General features: G+C 40.5%; 1 protein-coding gene and 1 long non-coding RNA gene across 2 annotated transcripts; one reads left to right on the plus strand and one right to left on the minus strand.

Moving 5' to 3' along the window:
- Positions 1–8,768: 8,768 nt before the first annotated feature.
- On the minus strand, positions 8,769–9,594 carry LOC133602704 (uncharacterized). Its single transcript, XR_009814934.2, has 2 exons — positions 9,394–9,594; positions 8,769–9,167 (listed from the first exon to the last, which is right to left on the minus strand). It is a non-coding gene; the product is annotated as an uncharacterized lncRNA (long non-coding RNA).
- Positions 9,587–19,080, plus strand: gpatch4 (G patch domain containing 4). Its single transcript, XM_061955861.1, has 8 exons — positions 9,587–9,720; positions 11,457–11,535; positions 11,603–11,676; positions 11,758–11,850; positions 14,512–14,634; positions 14,721–14,839; positions 17,618–17,668; positions 18,296–19,080. The coding sequence occupies exons 2-8, from the start codon at positions 11,457–11,459 to the stop codon at positions 18,879–18,881; spliced, it is 1,125 nt and encodes a 374-aa protein (XP_061811845.1). The 5' UTR covers positions 9,587–9,720; the 3' UTR covers positions 18,882–19,080.
- Positions 19,081–19,615: the final 535 nt, after the last annotated feature.

Below are 19,615 nucleotides of genomic sequence, written 5' to 3' on the forward strand. Positions count from 1 at the left end.
TGTCACTATATACAGCACACATACTGCTATACACACGCCTAACCAGGCCTTTTTTTCTCTCAAGGAATTGTGAAATAAAATTGTGTTTTCAAACATGAACTCACTGCGAGTGTTCGAGCGTGGTCCATCCTTTACTCCAATGCAGAATAACATGTTCAATGGCCGCATGGCGCCGACTAATGTTGTGTCGTTCGCGAACGATTCGTTCGAACGAACGAATCTTTTGAGTGAACGTACTGAACCGAATCACTTCATGAACTGATTCGTTCCTTTCTCAGTTCAGTTGAGCTCCGCCGCGACCATGCCGGTATGAGTGGAACTGGCGCATTCTGTGACTCACTGAACCCTCGACGTCGGCGAACACCCTACGCATTTCCCCAGTTTTAGTTTAGAGAAAAGGAAAGCTTGGCCTGGCCCACTAGGATCCCTCTTTATGTTTGTGAACTTCATAGTCTATACATTTCGAGTGATTGATAATCAAACACTCTAGAAGTCTAGAATGAAAGAGAATATAAGAGAATTGACAGTGTGTGTGTAACTTCAGTGCTGAATGATGAGCAGAGGCAGAGTTTGGAGTGTCTTCTTTAGCTTGCTTTCCATGTTCATGTGCTCACTGTCCACTGTGTCCAGGAACTTGGAAAATGTTTTCGTGCCATTTGCCGTTTGATGCCGGTATCATGCTAATTAGCTGCCTGAAAGCGGGTGACTCCACTGCAGAAATAGCCTGCATGTCTTCTAGCACTAACGCTGCAATGGCTCTATCAATGTTGTCCTGGCTAGCAGTCCCTCCGTTAAAATCCTTAGGTGAAGTGTGTCTCTCTCTTTACTAGCTTCGTTGAAGCATGTTGCTTTTGTAGCTGTTTCAGCAGATTTGAATTGCTGTTTTTGGCAGTAGATGGGATCTTTGATCCAAGACACAACTTACATTTAACTAAAATGTTATTTTCTTTGTGCTTGACAAAAGAAAAGTAGTGAGCATATCTCCATGCTAAGAAACTCGGCTTCGGCTCCACCATGATGTCTTGTTAGTAAACACAGACACGCCACGCCCCCCTGCCCCACCCACACACACACACACACACATACAAATGCGCGGCGCGCCTCTTGTGACAGAGGAAGAATCAGAAGGACGATACCGCAACTCTCCAATAAAACACACTCAGATCTTCTCAGTTTGTAGCCGATACTATATAAAAAATAACGTAAAATAACGCAGTAACGCATCATGTGGTAACGGTAACTGAGTTACTGAATATAAAAAAATAACGCGTTAGACTACTAGTTACCGCCGAAAATAACGCCGTTACAGTCCTAACACTGCTCATAACATCACTATATATCTGCCTTACTGATGTGATTGGCTATTGCAACTGTCTGTCACTGTCTGTCACTGTATGTCCCCGTTCGTTTACAGCGCACGGACGCCTGCATTGCTGAATCTGAAGGCCAGTGGCAGATTTGGTACAGCATGGCAACATAAGCTAGCTGAATTCTGATTGGATAAATACTCTATAAACTAAAAACAATAGCACTGGAAGGAGCATAATATGACATGAAATGAATATGAATACTTTTAGATATTTAGGGAAAGTAAATAAAAAAATAATTTTATCTTTAATTATGATTATGATTTCTGGTTATGTTAGGCCAGCAGAGAAGGCCTTGCTGGCCCTGACGGCACACCACTGAATATGCATATTATTCTACAGACAAGTTGGCAGTTGTTTTGGATAAGGGTGAAGTGTGTTAATGACTGATAATAGGGTTGTTCAAAGATCCAAACGACTGTCCTCTCTCAGCATTCATCTCCTGTGTGATCATTTATATCACCCAAAACATCAACTCATTATATAATCAATCAATCTATCTATCAATTGTCTACCGCTTGTTCCATTTAGTAATAATAATCTCAATAAAAATAATACTCAATATTTGACCTGCCATATATGAGTTCCTGCATGCGTGAGCAGCCTTCTTAGCCAAAGTTAAGGGGGCGGTTCCGCTAGCTAGCAGCTAACTTGAATGCTAACGTTAATGCATATATTTGCTCAGTGACACACACGCTGAGAAAACCTGATTTGTTCACAGATAAAATGACTGATAACTGATTTTAAGAAGATTAAAATTCTTCTGATAACCAAGTTACTGTTAAAACATGAACTTTTACTCACTGCGAGTGTTCGAGCGTGGTCCATCCTTTACTCCAATGCAGAATAACATGTTCAATGGCCGCATGGCGCCGACTAATGTTGTGTCGTTCGCGAACGATTCATTCGAACGAACAAATCTTTTGAGTGAATGTACTGAACCGAATCACTTCATGAACTGATTCGTTCCTTTCTCAGTTCAGTTGAGCTCCGCCGCGACCATGCCGGTATGAGTGGAACTGGCGCATTCTGTGACTCACTGAACCCTCGACGTCGGCGAACGACGCAGCCAGCTACTCATCATGGGGGCGGGGGAGGGACTGAGCGACCGCTCGCTGCTCTGCTTGCCCCAATGCCGCGGGTGATTCTCCTCCCGTTGCGGGGATATGTTTCATGCCATTGGCATCCGTTCTCCATTCATTCTCCAAGCTAACGGCTAATGTTGACTCAAACCACATGAAAACAAACACATACACGCGCCCCGTCCCCATTATTTCAACACATAAAGTTTTGAGAGTAGAGGAGACAGAAAGAAACTCAGTGCAGGCAGGGCAAGGCTGAGCAGCAGCGACGCGAGGGGGAGGGGCGGGGGATAAAGTGTAGGGCAGGCTGTTTTGAGAAGATTTAAAATAAAAATAATAACTAATGTATGTACACATACATAGGCTATTATTTACACAGTTATTGTAACAAAAATAATCGTCTCAGCTCATCCAAAGTCAGCCAGCTTGTATTTTTAAATGCAAATCTGGAGTAGGGGCAAGATCTTTGGACGAAAATACCTTGAAAGAGAACATAATGTGCAAGAACAATCTTTCCTTTGTTTGACACTTTTGTTGTGTGCGTGTGTTTAGTTTCTTGATTTTTATATTATTTAAGCTATTTATTTTCTTTTTTATTGCATATTTAAGTTGATATTTCCATTTTTATATTTTTAAATGTAAGCTACAGAAATTTTAGTTTTAATGTTGGCATTTCTGGCACTTGGTTTAATATTTGTTTTGTTTTATTTAAGGTAGCCTATTTATTTTCGTTTTGTTTGTACATTTAAGTTGATATTTTCTTTGTTATATTTTTAAACGTAGGCTACAGAACGTTTAGTTTTTATGTTGGCATTTCTGGCTCTTAATTTATTTGTTTTATTTTGAAGATATTTATTTTCTTTTTGTTTGCATATTTAAGTTTACATTTTCTTTGCTACAGAACATTTCGTTTTTATGTTGGCATTTGTTAAGGGTTTCTTAATTTAATATTTGTTTTTGCACTAAACAAACGAGACCTATTTATTTAATTGTTGATTGCAATCATTTTAGTAGGCTATTACTATTTTTTTTATTTCCCACTTTTATTTATTTCTTATTTTCATTTCAGTGCAATAAAACATATTTAACAACCAAGACATTTAGTCACATTTTGTTTATTGGACAGGCCGGAAACGCACACACAGTGTTTTTAAAAGTACCGTATTTTCCGCACTATAAGGCGCACCGGATTATTAGCCGCACCTTCTATGAATTACATATTTCATAATTTTGTCCACCAATAAGCCGCCCCGGACTAAAAGCCGCGCCTACGCTGCGCTAAAGTGAATGTCAAAAAAACGCTGCGCTAAAGTGAATGTCAAAAAAACAGTCAGATAGTTCAGTCAAACTTTAATAATATATTGAAAACCAGCGTTCTAACAACTCTGTCCCAAAATGTACGCAAATGTGCAATCACAAACATAGTAAAATTCAAAATGGTGTAGAGCAATAAATAGCAACATAATGTTGCTCGAACGTTAATGTCACAACACACAAAATAAACATAGCGCTCACCTTCTGAAGTTATTCTTCATTCGTAAATCCTTCGAATTCTTCGTCTTCGGTGTCCGAATTGAAAAGTTGCGCAAGCGTGGGATCCAAAAATGGCCGGCTCCGCCTCGTCGAAGTCATCGGATTCAGTGTCGCTGTTGTTGTGCAGCAGTTCTGTGAATCCTGCCTTCCGGAAAGCTCGGACCACAGTTGTGACCGAAACTATCTGCCCAGGCATTTACGATCCACTGGCAGATGTTGGCGTATGTCGACCGGCGCTATCTGCCCGGCGTATGTCGACCGGCGCTATCTGCCCGTCTTAGTGAAGGTGTGTTCGCCTTCGGAGCTGTGTGAAAAAAGCCACCCGGCCTCTTCGCGTAAACTTCCCTTAACCACTCGCTCATCTTTTCTTCATCCATCCATCCCTTCGAGTTAGCTTTTATGATGACGCCGGCTGGAAAGGTCTCTTTTGGCAAGGTCTTCCTTTTGAATATCACCCTGGGTGGAAGTTAGCATGGCAAGCTAGAACCACAGTGAAGGATGACTTCTCATTCTCTGTGGTGCGAATATTCACCGTACGTGCTCCCGTTCCACAGTGCAGTTCACAGGAATATCAGTTGCTGTGAAATACGGTAGTAATCCGTGTGCGGATGGAGAGATTGCGTCTTTTTATGAACCGGATCCTTGTCCTTTGTAGGAGCCATTTTGTGGTCTTTACAGTTGTAAACAGGAAATGAAACGTACGGTGATATCCGCGCGTTTTTTCTTCTTCTTCCGGGGGCGGGTGAAGCGCTTCCTGTTCTATGGGGGCGGGTGCTTTCCTTGGCGGTTGCTTGCGTAGAAGAAGAAGCGCTTCCTGTTCTACCGGGAAAAAAGATGGCGGCTGTTTACCGAAGTTGCGAGACCGAAACTTTATGAAAATGAATCGTAATAAAGCGCACCGGGTTATTAGGCGCACTGTCAGCTTTTGAGAAAAATTGTGGTTTTTAGGTGCGCCTTATAGTGCGGAAAATACGGTAACAGAATCTCTACTACAGCTGCAATGTCTGTTTGCGAACGTCAAGGGGAGTCTGTCAGGGCAGAGAGCGATTCACGTCTGTCGCCCTCTGGCCCACAGAACTGTAGCTGAGTGATTCAGGTTCGCTTCATGAACCTACAAGAACTGACTGGTTGTCGCTGAGGACGTGATTCAGGGTCGCGCTGCACTCAGTCACTCATTCAGAATCAGGACTCGCGAACCTACTGACACAGAGAACTGGCTGTGTCGCGGAGGAGGACGTCACATTGAGGCTCTCGTTCAGTCACTGTGCGCGTCGTTCATTGGGTGCTGAGGGCTTGTGTCGTTCGCGAACTGACACACACCGAGATCTGCCGCTGGGGAAGCTGTTACTGACTGACTCATGATTCGCCGACCTGCACACAGAACTGCTGCTGCAGAAGTGATTCAGGTTCACGTACTGAACTGTGCTGACTGTGGCGCTGTGTCAGTCACTCACTGCTTGGTGTACTGCATGCACAGAGCTGTGTAGGGACTCGCGTTCACCCTATTTGCTGCTTCTCCCGCGAATGTCTGCACTGTAATGTACTACGCACGCCCCCCCCTCCTTTTTTTGGGGGGGTGGGGGGATTCGGTGAACAAATTTTTTGAACGACTCAATTTGAGGAACTGATTCTAGTGATTCAGTACAGTCAAAAGAACTGCCGATCCCATCACTAGCGCCGACTAGTGGCGAGTATAAGGAAAGGAAAGGGGCGTTTACCAAACTGTACACGTTCAAATCGCTGTACAGACAGACAACTCTTACACAGCAGAAGTGTTGCAAAGGTCCCGTGTAATAAAGATTGGCTGTCTTTATTACTTGCTTCTCACAGATTGTATTACACACATGCATATCTGAATGCGCGCGCACAGGTTGTTTTATACGTTCACAATCTGGCTGCGCGCACTCAAATCTTAGACGGCAGAAGTGTCACAAAAGTCACGTGAAAGCAGGCAGCCTATCGAGGGCTTCTTTCTGATTAAGGACACACAGACAACTTAAAACACATGTACATGGATCTAAAACACACGTAGTGGATCTGAATACACACACTCGGATTGATATACAGACACTCAAATTAGTACACACACACGCAAATTGGATTACATGTACCCCGCACAGATTGAGATACACGCTTGCAAATAACTTTGCTACAATAATGCTTCCATAACCGAGCCCCTGTCGCTAAGGTCCTGGAAGCCCTGGGTAGAATCAGATCCAGGATTTTTTTAAATAAGGGACTTGCTAAAAATTGTGTCCGGCACAGCACCCTCGAGGCGGACACGCGTGTCAGAATGAGTCTGTGTCGCTCAGGTCCTGGAAGCCATCAATAATGAGGACCGGGCCGGCCTGGGACTTTTGTCAAAATGGTGTACCAAAATAGCTCACTTTGGCTCGGACATATTTCCTGATAATAAACCTTCATCACCTGCGTGATAAAGGTGTTTCAGTCAACCAGGAAAAAAAAAAAAAAATTCGAAAGAAGGTAAAACCTCTTACCTACTTCGATTTTATACTTAGAAAAATTACAGAGGGCCAGAACAAATTGACAAAATTATTTGGTTACAGCTGGGTTTTTTTCTCAGTACAAAATCGATGTAGGTAAGAGGTCTTACCTACTCCCATTTTTGACTTTTTTCACATTTTGGGGGCTTGTGGTCACTGCCCGGGGGAATTAACAATTTTTCACCTTTTTTCCACATTTTGGGCTGTTTTAGGCTGGGGCTACTTGGATCCCCTGAGGCATCCCAGGGGGGATTTTTGCCTTTTTTACACATTTTGGCCTTTTCTAGGCTCCACGGGGCCCCTGCGAATCATTCCCCTGCGGGGAATTTTAACCTTTTTTGGCTTTTTTCCACATTTTGGCCTGTTTTAGGCTTGTTCTTCCCGGGTCCCCTGTGAGTCATCCCGGGGGGGGATTTTTTTACCCTTTTCCACATGTTGGCCTGTTCTGCGCTTCATGGGGCCCCTGCGAATCATTCCCCAGGGGGAATTTTAACATTTTACAGCTTTTTTTCACATTTTGGCCTGTTTTAGGCTTTGGCCGAAATGTTGATCCTTTGGCCTGTTTTAGGCCTTGCCTTCCTGGGTCCCTCTGTGAGCCCGGGGGGGACTTTTGACCTTTTTTCACATTTTGGCCTGTTCTGGGCTCCATGGGCGAATCATCCCCCGGGAGGGAATTTTAACCTTTTTCGTTTTTTTCCACATTTTGGCCTCTTTTAGGATTGTTCTTCCTGGGCCCCTGGGGGGGAATTGTGACTTTTTTTTCACATTGTGGCCATTTCTGGGCTCCATGGGGCCCCTGCGAATCATTTCACGGGAGGGAATTTTTACCTTTTTTCACATTTTCATTTGTTTTGACACCTAACACTCTTCCTCTTTTGGTGTCTCCTTTACTGGGTAGTTGCTGGCTGTAAGGCCATTAATTGGTTCCGGGGATGTGTCTCGCTGTTGAAGAAGCCCACCAGAGGGCTCCAGAACCCAGGGGACACCTGCTGGTTTCATATTCATGACTAAATTATGGGAAACCGTGTAAAAATAAGCCGGGCACATGCAGCACCAAGCCCCGTTATGGGGATGTGTCCTGCTACTGCAGGAGCCCACCACACGGCTCCAGAACCCCGGGGACAACTGCAGGTCTCCTCCCCATCACCAAAATATGGGAAACTGTGTCAAAATGGGCCGGGGACGTACAACACTCAGCTGCAATTGCTCCTCCCTTTATTGGGTAGCTGCTGGCTGCAAGACCATTAAACTGTGGGACTGGGACTGTAGGACTGGTCTCATCTTCATGACTGAATTATGGGAAACTGTGTAAAAAAAGGCCTGGGACATGCAGCACTCATCCCCATTATGGGATGTGTCCTGCTGCTGCAGGTGCCCACCAGAGGGCTCTAAAACCCTGGGAACACCTGCTGGTCTGTACAATATCCCAGATGTAGATATGCAAGTATTAAAGAATAGAAGTTTAAATAATTACCAGATAGAACAATGGATTGAGGAAAAGTTTTTAGATAGTGACATAATATATACAGATGCATCAAAAACTATAAATAATAAAGTAGGAGCTGCAGCAGTTATCCCACAAAGAAACATGTAGTAATGAATAAAAGAATCATCGATAATTTATTGTTTTTTACCAGGGAATTGGTCGCAATTTATATGGCAGTTATTTGGATAGAGGAAAATAAAGCAAGAAAAGCAGTTGTATGCTCAGAAACAAGACAAGATTTAGTATCTGAAATAGTTCAGGCAATCTACAGAATAAATAAAGCGGGAAGTGTGCTAACATTTTTCTGGGTACCTGCTCATGTAGGATTTGTGGGGAATGAAGTGTTGTCTGTCTATCTGTGTTGGCCTTGCGATGAGGTGGCGACTTGTCCAGGGTGTACCCCGCCTCCGCCCGAATGCAGCTGACATAGGCTCCAGCAGCCCCCGCGACCAAGAAAGGGACAAGGGTTAGAAAATGGATGGATGGGGATGGAATTAGCAGATAGGTACGCAAAGCAAGTAACCACTAAAACATAAGTAAACATAGAGATTAACCACAGTAAAGAAGAAGTGAAGAATATAGTTACGATAGAACACAATAAAAAGTGGCAAGATAATTGGAATAAGGAAATAAAATGTAGGGAGTATTACAAAGTCCAAAGGAGAGGGGGTGTATTGAGAGGAGGCAATATAAATAGGAAAGAAGAATACATTATTACTTAAATGAGATTAGGACATACATATCTAAATAGTTCGTTGAAATTGATAGGGCAACATAATACAGGGCTGTGTGACTGTTGCCATCAGATAGAAAGTGTTTAATACATTATAGGAAATACAATAGAGAAAGGGAAATACTGGGAAACAAGTTAGCGAAAGAGAGGGTTAGGTTAGTAGTGGAAGATATTTTAGGAGTGCACTCAGAACACAGGGCAGCATGGTGAGACAGGGGTTAGTGCATGTGCCTCACAATATTAAGGTCCTGAGTTCAATCCCGGGTTCGGGATCTTTCTGTGTGGAGTTGGTATGTTCTCCCCGTGACTCCGGCTTCCTCCCAACTCCAAAGATGTGCACCTGGGGATAGGTTGATTGGCAACACTAAAAATTGTGTGAATGTGAATGTTGTCTGGCGACTTGTCCAGGGTGTACCCCGCCTTCTGCCCGAATGCAGCTGAGATAGGCTCCATGCAGCACCCCTGCGACCCAGAAAGGGAAAAGCAGTAGAAAATGGATAGACTCAGAACACGTAGGATACAAAGCATTATGTACATATTTTAAAAAGACTGGGTTTTGACAGTTTATTTAGGAAACTTATATTAACAACTATTTATCAAAAATGTCAAAATGTGTACAACACGTAATGTATTTTTGTGTTGAAAATCTACGTTTACCTTGAAAATCATTTTTTGTCTTAAAAATTACCTTTTTACTGTCTATCTGTGTTGGCCTTGCGATGAGGTGTCGCGACTTGTCCAGGGTGTACCGCCACCTTCTGCCCGAATGCAGCTGAGATAGGCTTCAGCACCCCCCGTGGCCCCAAAAGGGACAAGCGGTAGGAAATGGATGGATGGATGGGTTAAATAAAATAATATAGAGTAGGGTTTCATCAAGAAGAAGAAGAAGAAGAAGAAGAAGAAGAAGAAGAAGAAGAAGAAGAAAAAGAAGAAGAAGAAACCCGGAAGTATACATTGACGTATTTCCGGGTCAAGACAGCCCCCTGTTAATTCCGCGTGTCAGACTTCTACAAAGGTTTGAATGTTGTTGTTTTTAAAACCGCTTTACTGCATTGGTTTTGCAAAGCTTGAATGACACTCAAGATTGTTAACTTTAAAAAGTCTACATTTGTTGTTGTAGCAATTATGTGTTGCTCGCCGTACACATTAACTAATGCCGTGTTGTTACGATAGCAGCCAGCATAATCGCAATGGTTCACAAACACTAAAATGTGCAAAATACAAATTCAAATCTGCTGCAAAAAATAAACTACAAGGATTACGTAAAAGAAAGCTTGTAGGGTGGCCAACGCTCTGCAAATTAATCAAAGGACATTTTGCAGGGCGAGTTATTTCTGTGAAATTAGTTTTATAAGGGGGCAACTGGATTATTTTTGTTTGCCGAAGACGTTTAAGAAGAGTCCAGTGGCATCGATTAAACCTACAATCTACACACATTATTTTTTATAATATTTGACTTCAACCAGAATGTAAACAGCTGCACAGGTTTTGGAAGTATACAAATGTATGGTAAAAGAATGTAAAAAAAAAAATAATATATTGGGACACAATTAAATTGATAAAATGTATATTTTTAAGTGAATGTAACATAACAAAAATATAAATATTTCTTTACAGACATCGATCCTGCTTAACTTCAAAACTTTAATTTCAGTGTTCAGTTTTTATGATAGAGCAGGTCTCCAACTTTTTATCACTATGAAGACTACTTTGACAAAAACAAAGCTGAGATATGTGTCTTTTATTTATGGCTGTCAGCATTTCATTTGTTTAAGAAAAAACTAAAAACTCAGCTTCACTTCAGCAGTGTGGCCATTGTCTTTATGCTATTTTGTGGTAGTTTTTCATTAAATAGACACATGATGTCTGATTTGAACACTTAGAAAATACTGAGAGTTGAAGCAAATATTTGACCCTTTGGTGTGAGTTACTGTACCAGTTGGTGAGCTTTGTAGTGTCACTATCATATAGTGTAGTGCTACTATCATGAAGCTAGAGTAGTTATGCTAGAACGTACCTCTCAGACGTGATAGCCTGTCGAACAAAAACGATCTCCGATATTTCCCAAGTTCTCCTTTTTTTACAGAAAAAAATAATTGCAGTAAAAAGTCACATTTGGAGTCCCGATTGCCCGAAACTCGGCAGTCAACTCCAGCTAGCTAGCTGCAGCTGAGCCAGAGTGACTAACACCAAAAGCACCAATGTCATAGTACAGGGGTAGGGAACCTATGGCTCTCGAGCCAGATGTGGCTCTTTTGATGACTGCACCTGGCTCTCAGATCAATCTTAGATGACATTGTTTAACACGATCGGTAATGAATAATTCCGCTGGTAATCACAGTGTTTAAAATAAAGTTCAAAATATAAAACAATTCTCATACATTGTAATCCATCCGTCCGTTTTCTACTAAGAAGTCGCATTAATGGTAAGAAGTATTGTATTTATTATTGGTCAGTTTCAGAATAACAATGTTATTAAAAAGAATAAGACGATTAAAAAATGTTGGTCTTACTTAAAAATGCACGCATTTAGTTAAAAAATATTACATGGTTCTCACGGAAATACATTTTTAAATATTTGGCTTTCATGGCTCCCTCAGCCAAAAAGGTTCCCGACCCCTGTCATAGTAGTTTGTGTTCCCTGATAATTGCACTCAACAGATGTTTTGAAATTCATTAGAGACGTTTACATTATCTGCTTTAGCAAAAACGCTGTTTTGCTCAATAAGTCGGCCAAACTTCTTCATGTAGATGGCAGATGCAGTGCAAGACAAAGGACGTGGCTTGAAGTTTGCAGAAGAGCAACTTAAGCGCCATGGGTGGGAACACGGTGAGATATTATATGTTGTCTCATTTCATAATTATAGCCACAACCACTACATGTGTTGCATGTGCAGGCAAAGGACTCGGGCGCAAGGAGGACGGCTTATCACAAGCCATTAAAGTCAAAGTGAAATGTGACAAGGGAGGAGTGAGTGTTGGATGATACCCACACGTTTTTGTTACCCTTGTGTGTGCACGGCGTCTTCTGACCCGCACTGTCTTCTTCCAGGTGGGCCACAAGGAAGGAGAGCAGTTTACCTTCCACTGGTGGGACCACGTCTTCAACAAAGCCTCGTCCAGTCTGCAAGTGGAGTCGAATCAGGTCGGTGCTTATTTGGAAGACAATCATACAATATTTTCTTTGTTCCAAACACGGGTATTATTTCAAACATGTTTAGCAAGTTACATTATGGAACATCACGTGTTTATATTTGAGCAAATCAACATGTCTGTAAAGCAGTTGGAAGAAATGAAGCTTATATTTATCCTACTCAGTGGCCTAGTGGTTAGAGTGTCCGCCCTGAGATCGGTAGGTTGTGAGTTCAAACCCTGGCCAAGTCATACCAAAGACTATAAAAATGGGACTCATTACCTCCCTGCTTGGCATTCAGGATCAAGGGTTGGAATTGGGGGTTAAATCACCAAAAATGATTCCCGGGCGTGGCACCGCTGCTGCCCACTGCTCCCCTCACCTCCCAGGGGGTGAACAAGGGGATGGGTCAAATGCAGAGGACACATTTCACCACACCTAGTGTGTGTGACAATCATTGGTACTTTAACTTTAGCGGAAAATATACCCAAAAGGATTGTCAGTTCAGTGAAACGTCTGAGGTTAAATGGTGGTTAACGTTTAAATCAAATTTTGCAACAGTTTTTCCACAAAAACAATATAGATAATCTGTTCCAGGGTCAAGCTGTCATCATCTTAACACGTTTAAACTGTACAGGCCGAGTGTTCAGTATCGTTTTATCATTCTTAAACTCCATATAGTAAAACTTAAAAACAATCCAGTGTATACTCACAGTATAAGCTGAAGTCTTGCAAGATGTTTTACAAATTCCACTATACTGTGAAGTAAACTTAAAGTGGACCTATTATGCAAAACTTTTCTTACCTATTGGTACCTGTTTTTGTGTGTTTGGGAATCTGCATAAGACTCAAAAATGTAAAAACAAACCATGGAGGAAGGGCGGAGATATTTATAAAACAATCTTGCCCTCCTTCATACTTCCTCCAAAGTAGCCGTTTGGAATGTGCCCAATTTGTGATGTTTTTCCTATTGGTGATGATCGTTGCGCTAGTCCACCATTGTAGTCCGATGTTGAAGTCAATAAGTTCCTTCTTTTTCTCTATCATCTTGTTGTGGGGCAGACTGGCTCCGCTGTTTCCATTTCTAATACAAAATAGTAATAATTGAACTTATATCTGTCAGTAAACACAATATGTAAGCGCTAAAAACTACAACGTGGCAATGGGGAGAAGACGCATTCGAAGTTGAGACACATAAATAAAACCGCCAACAAAACGGTGCATTCTGAAGAGACCGTCAGAAAGCGGCATGAAGACGTCCTGTAAAATATAATCTATTCCACATTTTGAGCAAAGAACCACCATTACATGTTGGGGGCGGTATGGCGTAGTGGGTAGAGCAGCCGTGCCAGAAACCTGAGGGTTGCAGGCTCGCTCCCCGCCTCTTGACATCCAAATCGCTGCCGTTGTGTCCTTGGGCAGGACACTTCACCCTTGCCCGCGTTGCTGCTTACACTGGTGAATGAATGATGAATGAATGAATGATAGGTTGTGGTCGGAGGGGCCGTAAGCGCAAACTGGCAGCCTCGCTTCCGTCAGTCTACCCCAGGGCAGCTGTGGCTACAAATGTAGCTTACCACCACCAGGTGTGGATGAATGATGGGTTCCCACTTTTCTGTGAGCGCTTTGAGTATCTAATCATAGAAAAGCGCGATATCAAATCTAATCCATTATTATTATTATTATTATTATTATTATTATGTTATGTAGACCACAAGGAAGTGTTTTAAATGCAGATAAAAATGCCCCCTTGTTGCATTTTTAAATATTAAAATAAAATATTAAAATAACATTGACATTCGTTGGCACCGTAACATTTTGTTTGTGCTGTTACAATCTCAGTGTTACTCTAAAATAAATGTTCTGACTAGTGACATCATCAATTTTTGACAAATATCACACAGCGTCTTGGTTTGAACGAGTGTCCCCTGGGCTTAGGCGGAACAGAAAGTAGTTCCCACCAACCGCATTTAGACATCATTTAGACAAGCTCTCAATAATTGTTACTTTCCACTGTGTTGTTGTTATTTGTATACATGACCTCAAATTACTAATGTACCAAAGTATTCATATTTTGAGGTCGATCTGGAATTAGAGGTATTGATTGATATGCCAATATCCACTATGGATGTGAAAAATAACATGTTAATAACATAAAACCTATAATAGAGAAACATGTTTGCAGCACAAATGAATGGGAAAATATAGGAGATATTTTGATATAGTGGGGGGCTGGTTATGAATAATAAAACAGTAACATAAAAACTGTAATAGACAAAATAAATTGCAGCACAAACAGTTGTTAAAAGTTTGGGGAGATTTTGAGAAGGTGGGGGGGGGCTAGCTATGAATAATACAACGTTAACAGAAAAACTGGACTAGACAAAAACAAATTTGCAGCACAAACGGATGTGAAAAGTTTGGGAAGATTTTGAGAAGGTGGGGGCGGGGGGCTGAATGATGTCAGTCAGAAAATGTATTATAAATTAACTTCAAAACTATAACTGCACAAACTAAACTTTTTACCGCACAAGCAAATGTTATTTTAATATATGCAAAATTAAGGGGGGCCAACTTTGCACAGGTTTATATTACCCCTTTAAAATATATTATATGTCAATGAGATAGGCAAAGAAGTCATCAGATGATTGAGTGGTCTTCTGTTTGGTCCAGGATGGCATTGCTTTGAAGAAGAGGTCAGAAGACGGGGAAGAAGAAGAAGACGGTATGATTTCAAACAAGAAGCCCCGCAAGGCCACGCTGGCTAAAGACAAACTTTACGGATGCTTTGTCAAGGTACTACAGTGTTTGTTTTTGTTCACAGTTTCCTCCCAAAGAGACGAACAAAGGACATTGTGATGATGAATTTGTCCTTTCTTTAGTCAGCCACTCTGCTGTCAGGTCAGGAGCAGCCGGAGCCCAGGTCCTCCAAGTCCAGCGACATCAGCAGCAGCTCGGACGAGGACGATGACCAAAAACTGGACCTGTCCAGTACCACACAGTGAGCACTGATTTCTGTCTAGACAAAGCGCACGTTTGGCAATACATCCGTTTCATTATGTTTGTCTACTTGTTTGACTGCTGCACTGCTTTCTTTGTAATCTCTCAAAACAGAATGAAAACACTTTATATTCGCCAAGTCCATTTTTAGGCAATCGTTTCCAGATTTCACTGGATTGTTATGGCCTATAATGACAGTTTATGCCGCAGCTTTTACACAAAGTTGCCGCAAAAGTAGCAAATGTTTTGCATTAACATTTGCAACATTAGCATTAGCCTGGGGTTTTACAAATGTGTTGTCATGTTGTGTTCTTCAAGTGTTCTTTGTACCCCTAACATCAAAAAGCACAAGATCAGATTTTCGAACATTGACAGTAACTGTACTAGGGACACTTGATTAGTTTAGAGCAGTGGTTTCTCAAACTTTTTTCACCAAGTACCACCTCAGAAAAAACTTGGCTCTCCAAGTACCAATATAATGACCGACAGGTTTATTACTGATCATCTGTTTGTTATTGTTTTATTGTGTGGTTTTCTATCTTAATCATGAGTATTTCTACTCTTATCTCTTAATGTTCTGTTTTTATGAACTTATGAATGTAATATTCATATTATTTAAATTTTTACATATATTTTATAAAATGGTGTTAATTTTAGTTATTCTCCAGTAGGGATGATGTTTGATAAGAAATTATCGAGTTCGAGCCCATTATCGAATCCTCTTATCGAACCGATTCCTTATCAAATCCAGGTAGATTGTTGTATATGGAAAAAAACACAATATTTGGTTCAACAAAAGCTCACTTTTATTTTATAAGAAAAAAATAAAATAAAATAAATAAATAAATATTGACTGTTACCCCCCTAAAAAAAAAAAAAAAAAATATTTACTGTTGTTACCCAGAGTATATTAAGTGGGATTTTTCAGAAAAACAAATATATACAGTAACACAAAAACAACCTGTCTCTGTGATCACTTTAGGTGTATAAATAATAATATAGTGTTAAATAAAATCAGTCCCTTGGGAACAAAACTGAAAATAATACAGCTCTCCAAAAAGTGCACTTCTGCTGCTATTGGAACATACTAACTACACACACAGGCAGACAGCTAACAAACAATCCAAGACGTCTAATAAAGTTCCAAAGCAGATTAACCCATTAAGGCTCTTTATTGTTGTTGATCTTGCTTTGTCTTTTCCTATCTTTACTTTTGTCTTGCACTGTACTGTTATTTTTAGTTTTTTTAAACTGAAATACACACAATGACAAATGTATAAGCTATGTGATTCAATTAACATACTGAAATGTAATACACAATATGTAAATATTAGCTTCACACAAATATACAGTACTATCCTCAAACAAATACTTCTGAGTGTTGAAACTATTTCGATTGTGGAAATACACGACTGGCAGCCATTTTAAGTCCTCAAAACATCCATTGAAACAGTGCACAAAAATCGTTTTTCACTAAACATCTTAGTATCAAATTTAACCACTTTCCACCTTAATATTGAGTTACATAAACAAGTTAAACAGTTTACTTACAGACGTATCTTTTCCAAGGCTTGTAAGAGCTAACACAACTTGTCTACTTCTCAATTGTCTCATGAACTGAACTGACGTCGCAACCCGGAAGTGCCCAATCTAATGACGCGTAGTATTTTCATATCGCCACAAGGTGTCAGTAAGAGTCTACAATCAAATGGGCATTACATTGCCGTCCCACAGGGCATTTCTTGTGGGAAGGGATTCGTTCCCAGGGATTCGAATAAAGAACCAACTCTTTTTCTTTTCTATAGTGGCCTCGATAACGGGAACCGGTTCTCAAAAAGAGATTTGAGTCCATGGAATCGGTTCTTTTCTTATCGAACAACCGGGAGAACCGGTTTCGAACATCATCCCTATTCTCCAGTGTGGCATTTTTCCTCAAATCCTCAGTGCCATGCCCTGTTTTGTTTTTGCTTTGTTCTGTCAAAAGTGTTGCGCGTGCGTGTGAATGTTTTCTTCTCTTCTTCTATTATTATGTTTTTATTTGTTCTGTTGTGTTTTATACAGCACTTTGTGTTTGCTACTTGCCTGTGTATGAAAAATACTATATAAATAAAGTTTGATTTATTTACCGGTACTTAGTGTAGTAGGCCTAAGTTTTAAAAACATAGCAGATATTTTATTTAACAAGAATATTAAATATTTTTGGCAACTGTAACATTAAACATTTGTTTTCACCTTTAAAAAAAAATGTTTCAAGGTGTGGCGGTTTTTATATTGCTTTGGCAGTGCACCCCAATCAATTACATGTAAGGGAAACCGTGGCTTAGCTTTTTTATAAACAGCTGAAATTGTTTTTTAATTATAATCAAAATTATGTGTGAATGATTATTTTATTTTTAGTAAATACAAGTTTCCTATTAGTAGAAGTGCAGCATTAATAGGTCCAACTTGTAGTTCCCCGGACAGGCAAAGTGTTTCAAAACAGGAAATTTTACTGACGGCATAGGGCTTTTCAAGTTGTGACGACTCCCGCTTGTAAACATGGCTATATTTCGAGGCAGTTACACTTCCTGTCCCTTTACTTTTCACATGTGGACTGAACCAAAAAATAAGTTTATGAAACATGTGCCATTACACCCTGAGTGGAGAATATTACAATTCAAAGACTTAAGAAATTAAAAAAAATGTTTCCATCTGACCTCAAAGATGAATTCCTTTTAATGCATTTTGGACTATTATGCTGACATAAACAATACTTTAACATGTTTGCTGCTGCTTACAGACTGTCTGACGGGGAACTCGTGAAAGTTTGTGGAGGCCGTACTGCTCACAAGTAAGTTCTTTTAATGTAAACACCTGACCCAGGGCCCAACTTTTCCACTACAGAGGGGGCCAGGCCCACTTAAATATTAACACTGAATTAATAATCTTACTCTTGGTATTCAGTAATTATATCTAACATACTTTCAGTTTGTAACCTGTTAAATGATATGAGAGCATCTGTTAATTATTATCAAGGTTTAGGTCAGGCTGATTACATAATAAATACTAATCAAATATACTGCAAAAGAAGGGACTCATAAAACTGATGAAAAACACATTCCCATCAATTACCCAGTGTTAAAATAAATTCTAACTAAATTAATAATAAAAAGTAAATGTTTCTTAAATGAACAGTTAAAGTGAAATTTAAAAAAATAAATTTTCACCACTTGAGTCATAATTTATGCGCTTACATTTTTTTCCCATGACTTTAGCTACAGACTTCCTCTGTTTATTTGATATTGTCATCACTGCCACAAGTACCGGTAGTACAAAAGTGTATTACAACTGAAGAATAGATGTTTCTTGTCGGCCCTCTAGGGGGCGCTATGGTTAAGAAACACTGGTCTACACAACAGAAAGTTTAGTATTTTAGGATTTAAGGAATTATTTATGGTGTGCTCTTGTGTACTTTTAGAGGTGCCAGACACGGTTTGACCATGAGCGCTAAGCTAGCCAGGCTGGAGCAGCAGGAAGCTGAGTTCATGGCCAAGTATGGCAAGAAGACCACATCATCACAGGAGAGGCCAGAGGATGTGCCTGAGGAGACTCAGAGCAGGAGAAGAAAAAATAAGTATTCCAGGGAGAAGACTGAAGAAATAAATGTTCTCTCTGTGTTGGAAAAGCTGGGCGTTAAAGTAAAAACAAGAAAAAATGGGGAATGCGAGAAGAAGGAAGTGTCCTGCCCTAAAGTAAAAACAAGGAAAAATGAGGAATGCGAGAAGGAAATGTCCTGTGTAGAAAATCGTGACACGAAAATTAAGAGGAAATGTAAGAAGAGAAAGAACGGAGAGTATAAGAGTTCTGAAAGAAGCCCGGAACAGCAGAAGAAGAACAACAACAAACAGAGTGAACCTGCAGAAGAAGAAGAGGAGCAGCTGGAGGATGAGGAACAGCCACTAAAGAAGAAACACAAGAAGAGCAAAAAGGAAAAAACATGTTTGAAATCAAACATCAGCCAGGAGACGCATCCACCAAATAAGAAGAAAAAGACCAAAGAGTAACGCTTGAAGTGTTGTGACACAGGACAAGAGAATCGGACTGTGTCCATCACGACCAATCTTTTTTAGCCTCCCTTTGAAGGAATGTTCTTCAAGAACCCTGCGAAGACCCTCAGACAAAGAAAGCGAACCTCCTTTGTGACCACACTTTTAATCAGGCCTGGGCCGACAATCAATTGAACCATAAACGACTAAATTGTCACGTGTGTGTGTTTGTTTTCTTTGTCACTTGCTGTCAAAAAGGGTGTCGAAAAATTTGCTGCTTAAAAAAGCAACATTCTCTTCCGGTAAATTATGATTGAAGCAATCGATCCTGTCTCAGAACCATCCAATGAGGTGTCAAGTTTGAAGTCAGGTGACACGGGTCTTGCTAAACAGCATAAAAAGGCTGCTAGCTGGTCATAATACAAAATAACTAACATTTCAATGCGTCCCGCTGGATCATTTAAATGATTCCAATGGTTAGAATTTGCACTTTTGAGTGACATACGGGTTACTACGGTAACCACAGGAAGCTCTGCTTCATGCAGACCAGGCACAGAGTGGGTGTAGCAGCAACAAGCCTGAGACCCCACAATTGCGAGTGTCAGATGGACTATTTCTACAAAGTTCTGCAGAACAGGGATTTATATCGAATAAATTGATATATTTGTATCGCTTTGCCTGCATTCTGTAATTTCATGTACAATTTGAGTCTTTTTCAATGAAAAACTAAACAGACCATCTCAAAGTTTAGT

Source organism: Nerophis lumbriciformis, linkage group LG04 (assembly GCF_033978685.3).
Source record: "Nerophis lumbriciformis linkage group LG04, RoL_Nlum_v2.1, whole genome shotgun sequence".
NCBI classification, from domain to species: domain Eukaryota; kingdom Metazoa; phylum Chordata; class Actinopteri; order Syngnathiformes; family Syngnathidae; genus Nerophis; species Nerophis lumbriciformis.